The following is a 13,434-nucleotide window of genomic DNA, read 5'->3' as shown; positions in this document are numbered from 1 at the left end:
GATGGAGAGGACTAAAGATGGCTGAGCTCAATCACTCTCATGCGCCGCAGTTCCTCAATATTGCGGGCACCGCAGGTGAACATGGAGATTCGCAGCTCCTGGCGCATTCGCTGAATCACTGCACGGACCGCCTCCGAGCTCTCCAGCGCCGCTGCAAGGAACGGCATCGCCGCCGTGGCGTACGAGGCACCCATCATGAGCGTCTTGGCGACGTCCATGCCATTGCGGATGCCGCCACCAGCGATGAGATGAAGGTCGCCGTTGACGGTCAGTGGTGCGCTTTCACGGAGGCAGACATCTGTGGGCACGCCAATGTCTCGAAAGAGATAGCCGATGTTTTCCTCCTCCACCTTGTATGGCTGACGGCGACCCTCAATCCAGGCCCACGACGTGCCGCCGCATCCTGAAACATCCACGTACTTGACGCCGCTCGCTTTGATGGCCACCATCGATTCGTAATCGATGCCGTGTCCGACACCCTTCACGAGCACAGGGACCTTGATGTGTGGAAGCAGCTGTCGCAGCTTCTCTATCAAACCCTCGAAGTTTGTGTCGCCCTCCGGTTGGCACGCCTCTTGAGTATGGTTCAGGTGAATGCACAGACCATCGGCCCGCACCGAGTCCACAAGGTTGTTCACTTCCTTTGGGCCAAAGCCGTAGTTCAGCTGCACCAGGCCAATGTTGGCTAGCATCGGAACCGAGGGACAGAGCTCCTTCACGTTGAAGGTGTGCACCGCTGAGGCGTAACGGTTGATGATGCGCATGCTACCAAGCCCAAACGGAATCTTCTCCACTTCACATGCCTTGGCCAGGTTCTCATTTATGACACGGCCGTGCGCCTCGCCGCCAGTCATGGAGGAAATTAAAAAGGGAAAGGAGATGCGCTTGCCCATGAATTCGCAGGAGGTGTCAATCTTGCGCAGATCAACCTCGGGAAGAGCCTTGTAGGGCAGCGTGTACTTACTCCAAATCGAGGTGCTCCCCTTGCGCGGCTCGACGTTCTTACGGAGGCAAATGTCGATGTGGTCCTTCTTGCGCTTCTGCACCGCCGCTTCCCGGTCAGCCATGCAATCGGGAGATGCCATCTCTGCGTGCTGGGGCGTCAACTGCTTGGGAAGGTGGTGCGGAGAGCGAAGATTGAGCGCCGAAAGGAGGCGGAGCGTAGAAGCTGTGAAAGAAGCGAGTCAAAGAGAAATCGGTATTTGAGTTGCAGATAACGTGGTAGAACACGTCCAAGTTGTCAGCCTTTGTGTCCTTGTAAGGGGCGGTGCAAGACATGCACGATCCAGAAACGTTGGACTTCTGGTCGACCAAATCAGATACTTGAGAAAAAGAGACGGATGCGTAGAAGAAATGGATAAAGACACGGTAGAGTACCGCGGCATGGGGTGAGGTAGTAAAGGGGTAGAGAAAGGGAGAGAGAATGCTGAGCAGCAGAAAAGAGAAGATGCGCTGCTGCTTACTGGTTGCTTAATGTCGACTTTCCACCAATATGTTTCGCGCACCCTCCACACGGGCTCGTAGGCGTCGGTGAGAGGCCATCTACCGCCCAGGAATGCAATAATGAATGTTGCTGGCTTGATTAATCGTCTCCATCACAGACAATGCCCCGCCCCTTCATGTTTCGATGATGGAGGGACTGTGCTGGAAGGCGCAGGCTCACGCCAACAGAGAACCTTGTGGTCTATGTCCGGCCAGCGTCTTTGCGTGTCCCAAGGAACACAAGATAGTCGTTGACCGCTTTCAGAGCAGTGGCAGCGTCGAGAGACGGATAGTGCGCCTGCGGATTCGACCCGGTGTGCTTTCTGCGTTTCACTTCTTCGTGAAAGGAGAAGTCCGGTGGCAGCTCCACCTTGAGTGTCTGAAAGAGCTCAGTAAACCGAAGCCAGGCGCTCTCTTCCGCGTCGTCCAACCAGAAGAGCTGCCGCTTCTTCTTGCCGTGAGGGTGCGGCGTGAAGCCAAGGCTGGTCATCAGAAAGCGTAGCGTGAGCGAGCCCTTCATGGCGGTGAGAATTTCCTTGAGCCACATAATCCGCAATTTCTGTAGGTAGATGCGCACGAGATACGTCATTTCCGTCTCGAAGCTGAGCAGAAGGCAGCACAGAGATGATGTGTCGCCGTTGTTGCAAGCAGCACAGAGGGCGAGGGTGCGATTGACTGGCTCTCTGGCGATGTTGCTGCCCACTCGGTCGGTGCCCTGCAGCTGGGCGTTGGTGAAGTGAATGAGTTCTGTCGAGAGAGAGTCGTACTGCCCGCTTAGCGTCAGGTACACCAGACGGTAGAGAAAGAAGTTCTTCACATCGCACTGCCTCAGGTCAACCGCGTCCATCGCGTAGAACTGCTTCAGACCTGCTTGGCACTGGTTGAACTCGCCAATGTCGCCAGTCTCCAGGCAGAGCCGAGCGTGCACCTCATACACCATGACAGTGAAGTTGTCTACAATGTTCTGCACTCGCAGGTCCTGCCGCATACCCTTCAGCTGGTCACTCAAATACTTCTGCGCCGCTTTCTTGCCTTCCGTCTTCTCCAAGGCCGTGGCGCGTGTGGTAATGTGCGCATACGCGTCCTTCAGCACCGCGAGGGGGCGAATGTCCTCGACCAAGGGCTCGTAGCGAGTGTAGTTGCGCTCCAGCTCCGTTGATGTTCCGACAAATTCGCGCGTGGCGGCGACTTCAGCGTCCGTAATTCCAGCAAGCTGGAAGAAGAACGCCTTATCGTTCAGGGGCACAGAAGTCGTGGTGACTAGCACAGCCCGCTTGTGTGGAGGTTCGTGCGGTACGGCCTCCGGCGCAGCCCGCTTGTGCGAGATTGGCGCTATCGAAGTGGTGTGCGTGGTGGCTGCTGTCTGGGCCACCAATGCGTTGCACATTGGTGAAGGTGGAAGTGGGGTAAGTGAGGAGGCCGGCGACGGCACAGGCGCTGGAGGCGCCTTCATTTGCAGACTCTTAGCGATGTTGAGCATTTCCACAAAGGTGACCTGCTCGTAGCGGCGGCGACCGAGGACCACCTCCCTGTCGTAGAGGCTGAAACCCTGCTGTACAAAGGGCTGCAGCGGCGCTGGGGCGCGTCGCATCGTCTCGACCAACAGTGCTGCTCGCGTGGAGTTCTCGTAAGGAGTGGTGGTGCTACTTGAGGAGTTCTCACAAGAGCGGCGACTCTCTTGCCACCACTCCGACGCACAGTCGGGAAAATCGGGTGGCATGACAGTGCTTTGCTTGGCCCACACAACGGCTGCCACACCTCCCGGCGCCTTTACTGCATCCTCCACCGCACGGAGGGCCCACCGTTCATACCGCTCCTTTTTCTCGACAGATGTCTGCGCCCGCGCCAAGAACGAGACTCGCGTCAGCCAATCGCGCAGTGGCTTCGACAGTGCGACTCCATGTGCCCGCAAAAAAGCTGCCGTTAACACGTCCTGGTGCTGGCTCATGCGCGTTCACGCGTTTGTCTTATTGTGTGGTTGTGAAACGGACGAGCCCAGAGAACACCCTGTGAGGAAGGGAGGGGAGGAGGTGAAGGCTTCAGTCCAAGAAGAAATTCGCTTACGGGACCCCACCAGTGCGGAGAAGCATGCAGCAACGATAAAGAGCTTCGAAAGAAAAACGTTGGATACGGCAGCGGTGCGGAAGGCGTGCCAGCAAGGGAGGATGCGAAAGGTGGAAAAGTAAGCAAGGGAAACGACTGTGCCGCATAGAAGTCCTAGATGGATGTCCCTTTGGGGGTACGAAGGCCAGTGCACGAGCAGGCGAAAAGAAAACGAAAATGCAACGTGAGAGGAATTCTGTTCACGCCGCGTATAATAGCGCCCAATGCCCCACTTCTATGGTGCCGTCTACGTGCTGGCAGACATAGCAGCGCACAGTGCAGAACGATTTGTACTCCGTTACACAGGCCCCTCGTCTGTCTGTCTCTCTCTCTCTCCCTCCTCCCTCCTGCACCTAGGTACTGTTACAGGATGGCGAAGGCGCGGTATAACTTCACAAAAAATGTCTCACCTTTTAAAGGTTCTTCGTAATATCCGCTGTTTCTTTCTTCGGTTTACCGTCAGGATTCACGCCACACAAAGACTACCCCCCCCCCCCACCCACCCACACACACACGCATACAGGCCCGTCTCAATAGTCACACAACGGACACGCTACTCATTGGCCGTTCTTAGCATGATTTGGAGGACGTCCTCATCCTCTAGCTCGTGTGCAATGCCGACGCGCTGTGGCTGGTGCTTGGCGCTCGTGCCCCACACAAGGGCGTACTTGAAGCGCGATGCAATGTCCTTGTGAATACGCTTGCAAATGTGCTCCACACTTGCGTCGCGCTTCACGACAAATGGTTTGCCAAAGTCAGGGTGCTCGCCATGTTTCTTTGTGTAAATGCGAATGATGTTGAGATGCTCCCACACCTCATCGATCACCTCGTCGACGTTGAGATCCCAGAGCAGAGACAGCACAACGGAGTGCGGCAGGCGGCTCAGGCGGTCCATCTCCTCCATAGTGATCATGTCGATCTTATTGTACACGTAGAGGCACGGCATGTACTTGCGGTTACCTTCGATCACGTCGATAAACTGGTCGACAGTGATGTCTTCGCGCAGCGCCACGTCAGCGTTAAAAATGCCATAGTCCTTCAGCACCTCCTTCACCATCTGCTCTGAGAGACCCTTTGTTTGAGGCACTGTGGAGCTGTAGCTCACGACGTTCATGCTACACGATGCCTTCTTCTTGAAGGTGACGTTAGGGAAGCACTGATTCAGGCGGATACCAACGGACTCGAGTTCGCTCTCGATCTTGAAGCGCTGCGGCTCGGCCTTGGTGGCGTCCAGAATGAGAATGATCATGTCAGCAGTGCGCGCCGTCGCGATGACCTGACGACCGCGTCCCTTACCCTCGGCCGCACCTTCGATAATACCGGGCAAATCGAGAATTTGAATTTCTGTCCCCTTGTGCATCAACTTTCCTGGAATACACGTCAATGTGGTGAATTCGTAACCGGCTGCCTCACTCTCTGTCTGCGTGACGCGAGAAAGGAACGACGACTTGCCGACGGACGGAAAGCCGACCAGCGCGCAGCGCACATCCCCGCTCTTGCGAACGTCGAAGCCGTCCCCGCCTCTCGCGCTGGCCGCGCGAGCGGCATTCTCCATCATCTCGGTCTTGATGCGCGCCAGTTGCCCTTTTAGGCGACCAATGTGGTACTCTGTCTTTTTGTTCTTTTGCGTTCTGGCGATCTCATCCTCGATCGCCCTCCTGCGCTCGAGAAGACCCATGGCGACGTGCTGCCCTCCCCCCTCTGCAGAGTGGAGAGCCCTACAATGAAATTTGGCGCCTTGACGCCCGGAGAGGGACGCGCTTGTCTGAGTGCCAGCAGTAGGCCGTGTGCAGATCCAAGCAGGAACTCGAAATCCTGAAGTGGCAGCACGTTCACGCTGACACGTATGTTACATTGAGAGAAGAAAAAAAAAGGAGGCAGGAGGAAGACGGTCGCTGTAAAGCCTATTCATTCACTACAATGGCACATGTGCCTTACGCTTACCCGCTAAGGAACTCTCGCGCGTTCTTGTAGCGGTGAGGGAGTGGAAAACGCAAGTGAGCCTGCAAGAGTCACCCCTACAAGGCTGAGTGCAGAAACAGTCAAGAACAGTCATAAGGGCAAGAAGAGGAAAGGGGCATGCGGGCAGTGGGGCTGATTTCGAAAACGTTGACCCAGAGGAGACTCTGCCGTGTGGTACGTACAATCTACGCTGTATTGTTCAGCACCCACCTCTCGCAAACATCGATTACGTTGACTGGAGGAAGTTACTGTCGGAGATGAGGGCGGGGCGATGACCATTGGAAAGCAGGCCAGTCGTCCAAGAACAAAACACCATGACGAGCAGCACAGAAAAGCATCGTACGCGGGGGTCCATGCGTGCTCGCGGCTCACACAGCATGTAGGCCTCCTTTCTCGCGCACTCGCATCGCGTAGCACTCCCATTCTCGTTTTCGGAGGGTCATTCATTCATTTTTTTTCCCCGTTCGCATGCCTTCCCTCTCTCTTGCGTCATGCAGGCGGCGCACCCAAGATGGTGCGCGTCTTCGCTGCTGGTACGGGGCCGATTCCCCAGAAACACTCCAGCGGCTTGAAGGAGAACTTTTTGGCTTCGGCCTGCACAGTCGGATTCGACAGCACCTTGGGAATCCAATGGTTGTCGATAATCTTCTTGAGTTCTTGCGCCGTGTACGCCAGTGACCGCCGTCGCCGCAGCGGAGTCCACGTCATGTATGGCACCTGGCTCGTAAGCTGCGCACCTTTGCGGTGTTCCTCTAGGAGAGTGAACAGAATGGTAGAGAAGTAGTGAATGCCATCCTCCACAGAGAGGCCCGCGGCCGAGCTTGTGGCGCCGCTTCGGCTGCTGACCTCTCCCGCCACCTTCGTATCGTCCACGTCGTGTGAGTGGTGACCAAAGGTCACTCCGGACACACTGGCCTTGTTCTCTGACCAGGGCTGGGTGCCGTGTGAGTCGTTTATGTAGAAGCTCCATGCCTCGCGGTAGTGACTATGCGAGCCTCTCTCGATGTCGTGCTCCACGGAGAAAATGGAAACGGTGTAGTCTCCGGATACAATCACGTAGCCGTACACTGGGTGCGCGCCGTCGCTGGTGCGTGCGCGCTTGCGGGAGGCACACATAGCATGAAGCAGATCCATCGCTTTGTGGGCTTGGTTATAGAAGATGACCTCGAACTCGTCCGCGTTCAACTTACTGGGGAAAAATTCCTGGAGGTAAAGGCAGGCGTTTAGGTCCGCGATGGTGGGTCGCACATGCTTCTGCGGCCAGCACGGCAGCGTCAGCTGGTGCAACCACGCTGAAATGTACAGAAGATAGTTCACCGTGGAGAGGGAGAAGCACTCGCTTAGCATTGCGGCAAAGCCGAGGGACGACAGCAGCACCGCAGACAACGTTGAGAACGTCTGGCAGCAGTCGCAGGTGAGGGGCGGTAGGATGTTCTTCATCCGCCCCATGCGCGCGTTGAACTGTGACTTCGATCCTTGGATGCAGACTAACACGTTCTGCTTCACGAAGTCCGATTTCCCAGCCCGAAAACATGAAATGTCGGCAAACGTGAGATCCGTTAGCCGCCCTCTCAGTCGGTCCTGGCGCTTGCGTTCACGCAACAGTCGTCGCGACTCCCGATCGTCGTCATCTGGGGTCGGCGAGGGGGAGACTTGTGAGGTGCACTGCTCCGGTTTGTCTTCCTTGAGATGCCTTGTGTGGCTATCGACGCCGTCTCTGTACATGTGTACGTGTGTGGTGCTGGTCACGCCTATAAGTGACACCCACGCCTACCATGCGTGCGCATTCGTTTTCTCACCACACCGCTCCACCATGCAGAGACGACAAGAGGGGAAACAAAACGGCGCGATGTGCACACCAGCAAGGCAGAAAAAGGAGAGGGGAGGGCAGGGAGGGCGCGACGGGGAAAGGAGGGTGGAGATGTCATTCTCACGCGTACCTGCATCTAGTCGCGTATAGGGAGTGGCGAAGAGCCCCCCTCCCTCCCAAACATTCCCATAGCGGCACAATCATCTTTTTCACCACTGGTCGCTCTTTTCGTCCTTGTTGCGACACGCTCGGCATGCAAAATAGCCGCATTGCGCAAACGTGGGGGCGACGCTCACTTTGCTCCTCGGGCGTTGCTGCAGTGCCTCAAACTCTTCCTCCAAGGCCGACATTCGGGTATACGTATCTACACACGCCATGCATGTGAACCCCGCACATTGCCCTACCGCTTTCGGTTGGCCTTTCGCTGCTTATGTTTTGTTTGCACAACAATGAAGACCCGCGCAGAGCAGGCCGCTGCCGAGGGGGGGGGGCGGTTCTTGTCGAGTTTGATATTTTTCACTTCTATCGGAGCCTTGTCTTGTTTCTCTCGTCTGGTTGACAGAGAGGTGTTATTACAATCAAGCTCATCCACTTATGGATTCCGTCATCACTATGAAAGGGCACCGCCGTGCGCAATACCACAACAGGACACAACACAAATTCACATGGGCGCACAGGCACACACGCACACGACACTCCATTCGCTAAGCAGTGACTCACTTCTTCCCACTTCCGAGTGCAACCTGTAGGCGGTCTACGAGTGGTTTGTCCTTCTCGGGGGCACCCTCCACCAGCATTGCCTTGGGCGTTCGCCAGTCTGGGTCCCCTACGACAATGACGGTATCAGAGACCTGGATGACACCCTCTTCGTTGTTCCACTCAATGAAGGGGTAGAGCCGCAGGAGTTTGAGGTATGCATCGAGTGTGGCAATTGATGTGTCAGCCGCAACGGAGTTGAAGTGCTTTTCGCGGTTTGACTCGGCGTTCTTGAGTTGTGTGCTGGCGTGTTTGAAGATGGACTTGCCGCGGCCGGCGTGCATCGAAGGAAGCTCGTTGAACGAGTCCAGTGCGGGGGGGAGATGCGATCCCTCTTCGGCGTGGGAAATACTGAACTCCTTGATGTATGGAGTCCGGATCAATTTCATGTTTGTCTGATCGTCGCGGAGACACAAGAGCACTATAATGCCCTCCTTAGGATTGTAGGTGAATATGGTGCCCTCCACCTTGGTGTCGTCCACGAGGGTCAACGCCATGTAGCAGCCCACAGCATCGTCCTCCTTGATAATGCTCATGGTGAATACAGGAAAACCGCTAGGAAAAGAGGAAAAGGAGAAGAGACTCTTCACAGTGACGACGGTACGTATGCGTGTTGAGGTGCTTCAAGAGACCGACGATGAAGAGAGAGAGAGAGAGAGAGAGAGAGCGGGAGGCGTAAAGAGAGAGAGAGAGCGCACAAACAAGCAAGAATAAGAGAAATAAATGACTGCAGAGGTATAAAACCATGTGACAGGTAAAGCGAAGAAGGTGTCAGGAGGGGGAGGCTGGGAGAGCGTTAGCGACGGAGTAGGAGGAGAGGGCATACGGTACACCGCTCGACATTAAACGTGCCCGTCATGAGCGTGACCGACCTCACTGTAACGACAGGGTGTGCCACCGTGGGCAAATAGGGCCGTGAACAGACCAGCTAGTTAGCTGGGCAGCAGTGTCTTCACAAGAGGCCTCTGTGTTTTTGGGGTGTATGTGTTGGTGATCGCTATGCTGCGGTTGCTCAGCCTTTGAAGCGCGGTCGGCAATAAGGCGCACCTTCTGCGTACCCTGCACCGTCTTCAACGCGCAGCTCCGCTCGGAGCACAAACAAATACCAACATGAAAGCATGCAAACGCGCGCCTTGGCTATACCCATACATGTACACACCCACACACAGAGCTGCCAGCACATTCGCTAGCGCATAACTTCTTGCGCACATCAGAGGCGGACAACTGTGCGGGTGGGCAATGAGTGCCGTAAAACTGTGATGAGAATCAAAGGAAAGAGGGGAAAAAACACGTAATCACCGCCACAGCAGCAGAATCCAACACATCGTGCCACGCCACCCCACGCCGCACCTGACATGGGAGGACAACGACGCACATACTTTCGCGAGAGGCGTGCACGGGTGCCTGCACAGGTTTGTACGCGTGTCTGGGTGTGGTTCGCAGGAGCCACTTTTACTTACTCGCCTATGGAACATACTGGTACTCCATTCCCTTCTTTGCGTAGACAAAAATGCTCTTACCCTTTGCGTAGTTCAACAGCTCCCTGCCAGGTACGGCGTTGGTGCCGAGAAAAAGATGTGTCGGCTTCTCCAAAAGCGACTTGAAACAGAGCTTCAGCTGACGATGACGGTCTCCGTCGGTGGGCTCTCTGCACCACTCACGGAGAAACTGCACTATGCCGGCGAGGGTGTTCACGTGTGTGGGAGTGAGGACGTTGTGGAACGACACGAGTGCCGAGGCTTTTGGAGCCTCCATCAGCCCGTCTAAGAAGATTGTCTGTGGTACTTTGTCCGTGTTCTTGAGGTTGAATGTCATTCGAGCATCATGATCTGCTTGTGATTTAAACGCCAGCTTAAAGTCTGCCGGTTCCAGCCGGTGGTCCATCTCGAATGGCGAACCAGCGCTGCAGCAGATGGCCGACATCACCGCGTACGCGCTGTTGTTGCGTGCGCGCCGCGGCAGAAGCTGATACTCATTGTCCGGCTTATGCAGTTCCACCAGCTCACTCCACGAGTCCACCATGAGAGGCTGACCAACAGGGTGCAGTGGAGGGATTCGGCCGCGGTATTGCTTCATCACGGCCTGCTGTGCAGGTGAAATAGCCTGAAAGACAAGCGACTTAGCCTCGTAGGCGTCAAACACACGGTTATGGAGTTTCTGCTGCGTCACGTTGCCGGACATGTCGCGCAGCCGGACCACGAGAGTCTGAAGAGTGGTGTTGAGCAGCGACATTTTCTCCAGAAGACGCTTCACAGTCAAGCGCGAAGGGAGCGGGAGGGGGGGGGGGGAAGAAAGCGGTAGGGAAAAGAAAAGGTGTGAAGACACGGCACAGGCCGTTTTGAGATGAAAAGTAGCTTTCGCGCTTATGAAGGTGGAGCACAGGCAGCAGAGGAAGGAGACATCGTAAACGAGTGAGAGGTGGAGGGGGGGGGGCGGTGGGGAGAAAGGGAAGGAGAGAGTGCGTGTGGGAGCGAGGGGATTCGCCGTGCAGTACGTGAGTGCAATCGAATAAAGGAGTTTGGAAGAGAGAAAGTAAGAGTAAATACGTAGTTTGACCAGAAGAAAAGAGTGGGGTTGGGGGTGGGCATTGTGTCGTTGTTCTTCAATTGGAACTCACCTGCAGTGCCGTGCACGCGTCAGGTAGTAACAACTCGATGTCTCGTCAGCAAGTTTGTTGCCAGTTGTGAAACACAACTTTTCAGCTTGTAGGTCTCGCCACCCTCAGCGTTGTGCCGTCTGTGAAGCTGCACCGGTTGCGCGACTTTCCCTGCCTTTTCACCACTTCCAGTGTGCGTGTCCACGGACCTTTACCATCTCACATACGACGTGCACGGTGGTGTTTGAACGAATTGAGTAGTCGACAGACTGGATGGGTGCTGCGCTCAAGAGGGAGTCGAACGTGTCACGGTAGCTCCTCCTCTATTCCGCCCTCCTCTGTCAGCAATGTGTGCCAGCAGTCGTGTTTGGGAGCAAAGGGAACCGACACTGACGCATAGGCGTCATTCGTACAAGTACACAGTCACGCACGTGAATAGGGATACACTTGGCGCAGCGCCTACCATTGCCACATGTACTCGGAGTGCGGCGGAGAAGAGGCAAACACGAACGCTTCATGAAAGAGCGGCTTCTCATGGCTCAATGACCACATTCCGAAAAAGATGTAAAACCCACACTCACTCCCCCCCCCCCACACACACACACACAAACACCCCTCCCCCCTCCCCCCCCCCACACACACACAGACACACCCACGTGGTCAGTAATACTGAAATAGGACGGAGACGTACAGTGAAGACGCCCTTGTCGTCATTGAGAGCTGCCCCGCACCTGCCTCTTTCGCGCTCTATGAATTCACCACTATAAAAATACAGTACTTGAGAGAGACGCGGGGTGAACTACAATGGCAGCAGCTGAGCACCCTTCGAGGTGGTAATGGCCATCCAGTCTTCGTTTTGGGCACGGCGCCAGGCCACGTTGTTGATAGGCACCTCGCAGTCGCACCACAGGATGGAGCGACCTTTCTCTGCCCTAGCCTCCCACACACAGACGAGTCCGTCCTCGCCCACGGTGCAGAGGTTCTGCGCGTTTTGTGGCGACCATGTGAGGTTGTTGATGGGCAACTGATGCAGCTGCGAGAGCTGGGAGGCCGGAACCGTGGGGTAGCGCATGTCAATCACTACTGCATCAGGGCTATCGATACCGAAGGTGGCGATGAAATAGGGATCAAACTGATTCCAGGCCAGGCGCAGCAGCGGAGAGAGCCCTTGCGACTCGTAGAGAATAGTGCAGTGATCCATGTTGCGTAGATCGAAAAAGCGCACAGAGCCGTCAGCACCGCAACTGGCAAAGGTGTGAGCAGAGGCAAACGCAATATCATACACATCCTTGTCGTGCGCCACCAACTTTGTCTTTTGCGCCCCCGTCTCCATGTCCCACAACGTCACTGTTGAGTCGATACTGCAGCACGCCACGGTGTTGATGTCTTCACTGTTCCAGTCGCAGGAGGTCACTGGAGAGCAAAAGTCGTTCGGCTTTGCGCTGTCAAAGACACGCTTCATTGTCACCTTCGAGTTGATCGTTCTTGCCCTTGCCTCGTGCTGCGGGTCACCATGGGTGGGGGCGGTCTTTTCTCCTTTGGGTGCGCCCTCGGTGATTTCCCACAGGCGCAAGTAGTCTGCCGTGGTGATCACCGCATCGCACTGCAGAGGGCGTGGAGGGAAGACAACTTTGGTAGGCGGGTAGCAGTGCTCCCAGGAGGCACGGCAGACGATCTCATTGTCCTCATTCTTCTCCACAATGTCAACGTAGTTGCGGTAGTCCTTTGTGTAGGACGAGATGGCGAGGCGGAAGGGTTTGTCGGGATGATTTGCCCACGATAGTCCGTTAGCGACCCATGGCGTTACGTACGAGATGTTGCTGCTGCTTTTCTTTTCCCTCTCTTCCACTGCGGCGGGGTTTTCCATGATCGTGTGGGTGCAAAAAAGAGCACTGTAACGTACGCCACACAACGACGGAAGACACACGTACACGCAAAATCCCGCCCACGCACCCCGCAGCTGCACAACGCGCGCCGCAAGCCTAAAGAAGCGGCACAAGGGCGAGCAGTGGAGAAATTGGTGCGTGGTGGTAACAATTACGCCTATCGAGGAGAGGAGGGGGGGGGAGGCGGTAGTACTGGAGCAACATACACAACAAGAGAACCAAAACAGCGACACGTACACTCACGCCCAAGGAAGGAGAAAGGAGAGGAGAGAAACGACCAGACAGAAGGGAGCAGGGAGAGTGAGGTGTGTGTGTGTGTGCGTGTGGGCGACAGTGTGTATGTACGCACAGAGAAGGTCGCATGTATGGTAGACGTACTGTATAAAGAGAGAGAGAGAGGACGAGGATAGGAGCAGACGGCCCTGTATGCAACCGCAGCGGCACTTTCTCGCGGCAGCACCCACGTGACGGTCTGAGGCAGCTGTGAGGGCAGCGATCTGGACAGATTGTGGAGAGCAGGTTCAAGGAAGGTGGAGGAGTTGGGAAATGTGGAAAAAAAAAAGGGAGGTGGAGGATAGAATGTGAAAGCCCAGAGAGCCAAGCGGAGGCGACAGGCAGTCACGAACACGGTAGGGATGACGTCACAAGTAATGGCAGCCAAGGCTCCACAAGGGTTGAGGCAGAGAGGGACGAGGTTTCGCACGTAAAACGACCGTGGCCAGACGCAGGCAGAGTCACCACGACCTGCTGTTCCCATCGGTCTCTGCGTACGCTTGAGCTCCGCGCAGACGCGCCCCAAGTTAGCGATAGCATACATCCACTCTGTGACACGCACCGTT

The 13,434-nt window shown here is 55.8% G+C and overlaps 7 protein-coding genes across 7 annotated transcripts; all 7 read right to left on the bottom strand.

Moving 5' to 3' along the window:
* Nucleotides 1-11: 11 nt before the first annotated feature.
* Nucleotides 12-1,085, bottom strand: LBRM_34_5270 (putative isopentenyl-diphosphate delta-isomerase; the record flags this gene model as incomplete). Its single annotated transcript, XM_001568574.1, has 1 exon — nucleotides 12-1,085. One exon carries the CDS (start codon nucleotides 1,083-1,085, stop codon nucleotides 12-14), a length of 1,074 nt encoding a protein of 357 aa, XP_001568624.1.
* Nucleotides 1,086-1,684: 599 nt separating this feature from the next.
* Nucleotides 1,685-3,202, bottom strand: LBRM_34_5260 (conserved hypothetical protein; the record flags this gene model as incomplete). Its single annotated transcript, XM_001568573.1, has 1 exon — nucleotides 1,685-3,202. The coding sequence occupies one exon, from the start codon at nucleotides 3,200-3,202 to the stop codon at nucleotides 1,685-1,687; it is 1,518 nt and encodes a 505-aa protein (XP_001568623.1).
* A 936-nt stretch (nucleotides 3,203-4,138) lies between these two features.
* LBRM_34_5250 (putative GTP-binding protein) lies at nucleotides 4,139-5,263 on the bottom strand (the record flags this gene model as incomplete). The annotated part of the gene is made up of 1 exon (XM_001568572.1): nucleotides 4,139-5,263. One exon carries the CDS (start codon nucleotides 5,261-5,263, stop codon nucleotides 4,139-4,141), a length of 1,125 nt encoding a protein of 374 aa, XP_001568622.1.
* Nucleotides 5,264-6,036: 773 nt separating this feature from the next.
* On the bottom strand, nucleotides 6,037-6,987 carry LBRM_34_5240 (conserved hypothetical protein; the record flags this gene model as incomplete). Its single annotated transcript, XM_001568571.1, has 1 exon — nucleotides 6,037-6,987. The coding sequence occupies one exon, from the start codon at nucleotides 6,985-6,987 to the stop codon at nucleotides 6,037-6,039; it is 951 nt and encodes a 316-aa protein (XP_001568621.1).
* Nucleotides 6,988-8,073: 1,086 nt separating this feature from the next.
* LBRM_34_5230 (p21 antigen protein) lies at nucleotides 8,074-8,649 on the bottom strand (the record flags this gene model as incomplete). Its single annotated transcript, XM_001568570.1, has 1 exon — nucleotides 8,074-8,649. The coding sequence occupies one exon, from the start codon at nucleotides 8,647-8,649 to the stop codon at nucleotides 8,074-8,076; it is 576 nt and encodes a 191-aa protein (XP_001568620.1).
* A 928-nt stretch (nucleotides 8,650-9,577) lies between these two features.
* On the bottom strand, nucleotides 9,578-10,345 carry LBRM_34_5220 (conserved hypothetical protein; the record flags this gene model as incomplete). Its single annotated transcript, XM_001568569.1, has 1 exon — nucleotides 9,578-10,345. The coding sequence occupies one exon, from the start codon at nucleotides 10,343-10,345 to the stop codon at nucleotides 9,578-9,580; it is 768 nt and encodes a 255-aa protein (XP_001568619.1).
* Nucleotides 10,346-11,508: 1,163 nt separating this feature from the next.
* Nucleotides 11,509-12,576, bottom strand: LBRM_34_5210 (conserved hypothetical protein; the record flags this gene model as incomplete). Its single annotated transcript, XM_001568568.1, has 1 exon — nucleotides 11,509-12,576. One exon carries the CDS (start codon nucleotides 12,574-12,576, stop codon nucleotides 11,509-11,511), a length of 1,068 nt encoding a protein of 355 aa, XP_001568618.1.
* Between the last annotated feature and the right edge of the window lie 858 nt (nucleotides 12,577-13,434).

This window comes from Leishmania braziliensis, chromosome 35 (genome assembly GCF_000002845.2).
Source record: "Leishmania braziliensis MHOM/BR/75/M2904 complete genome, chromosome 35".
Classification (NCBI taxonomy): domain Eukaryota; phylum Euglenozoa; class Kinetoplastea; order Trypanosomatida; family Trypanosomatidae; genus Leishmania; species Leishmania braziliensis.
The sequence above is the reverse complement of the archived record's forward strand: the minus strand, read 5'-3'. Positions and strand labels throughout refer to the sequence as shown.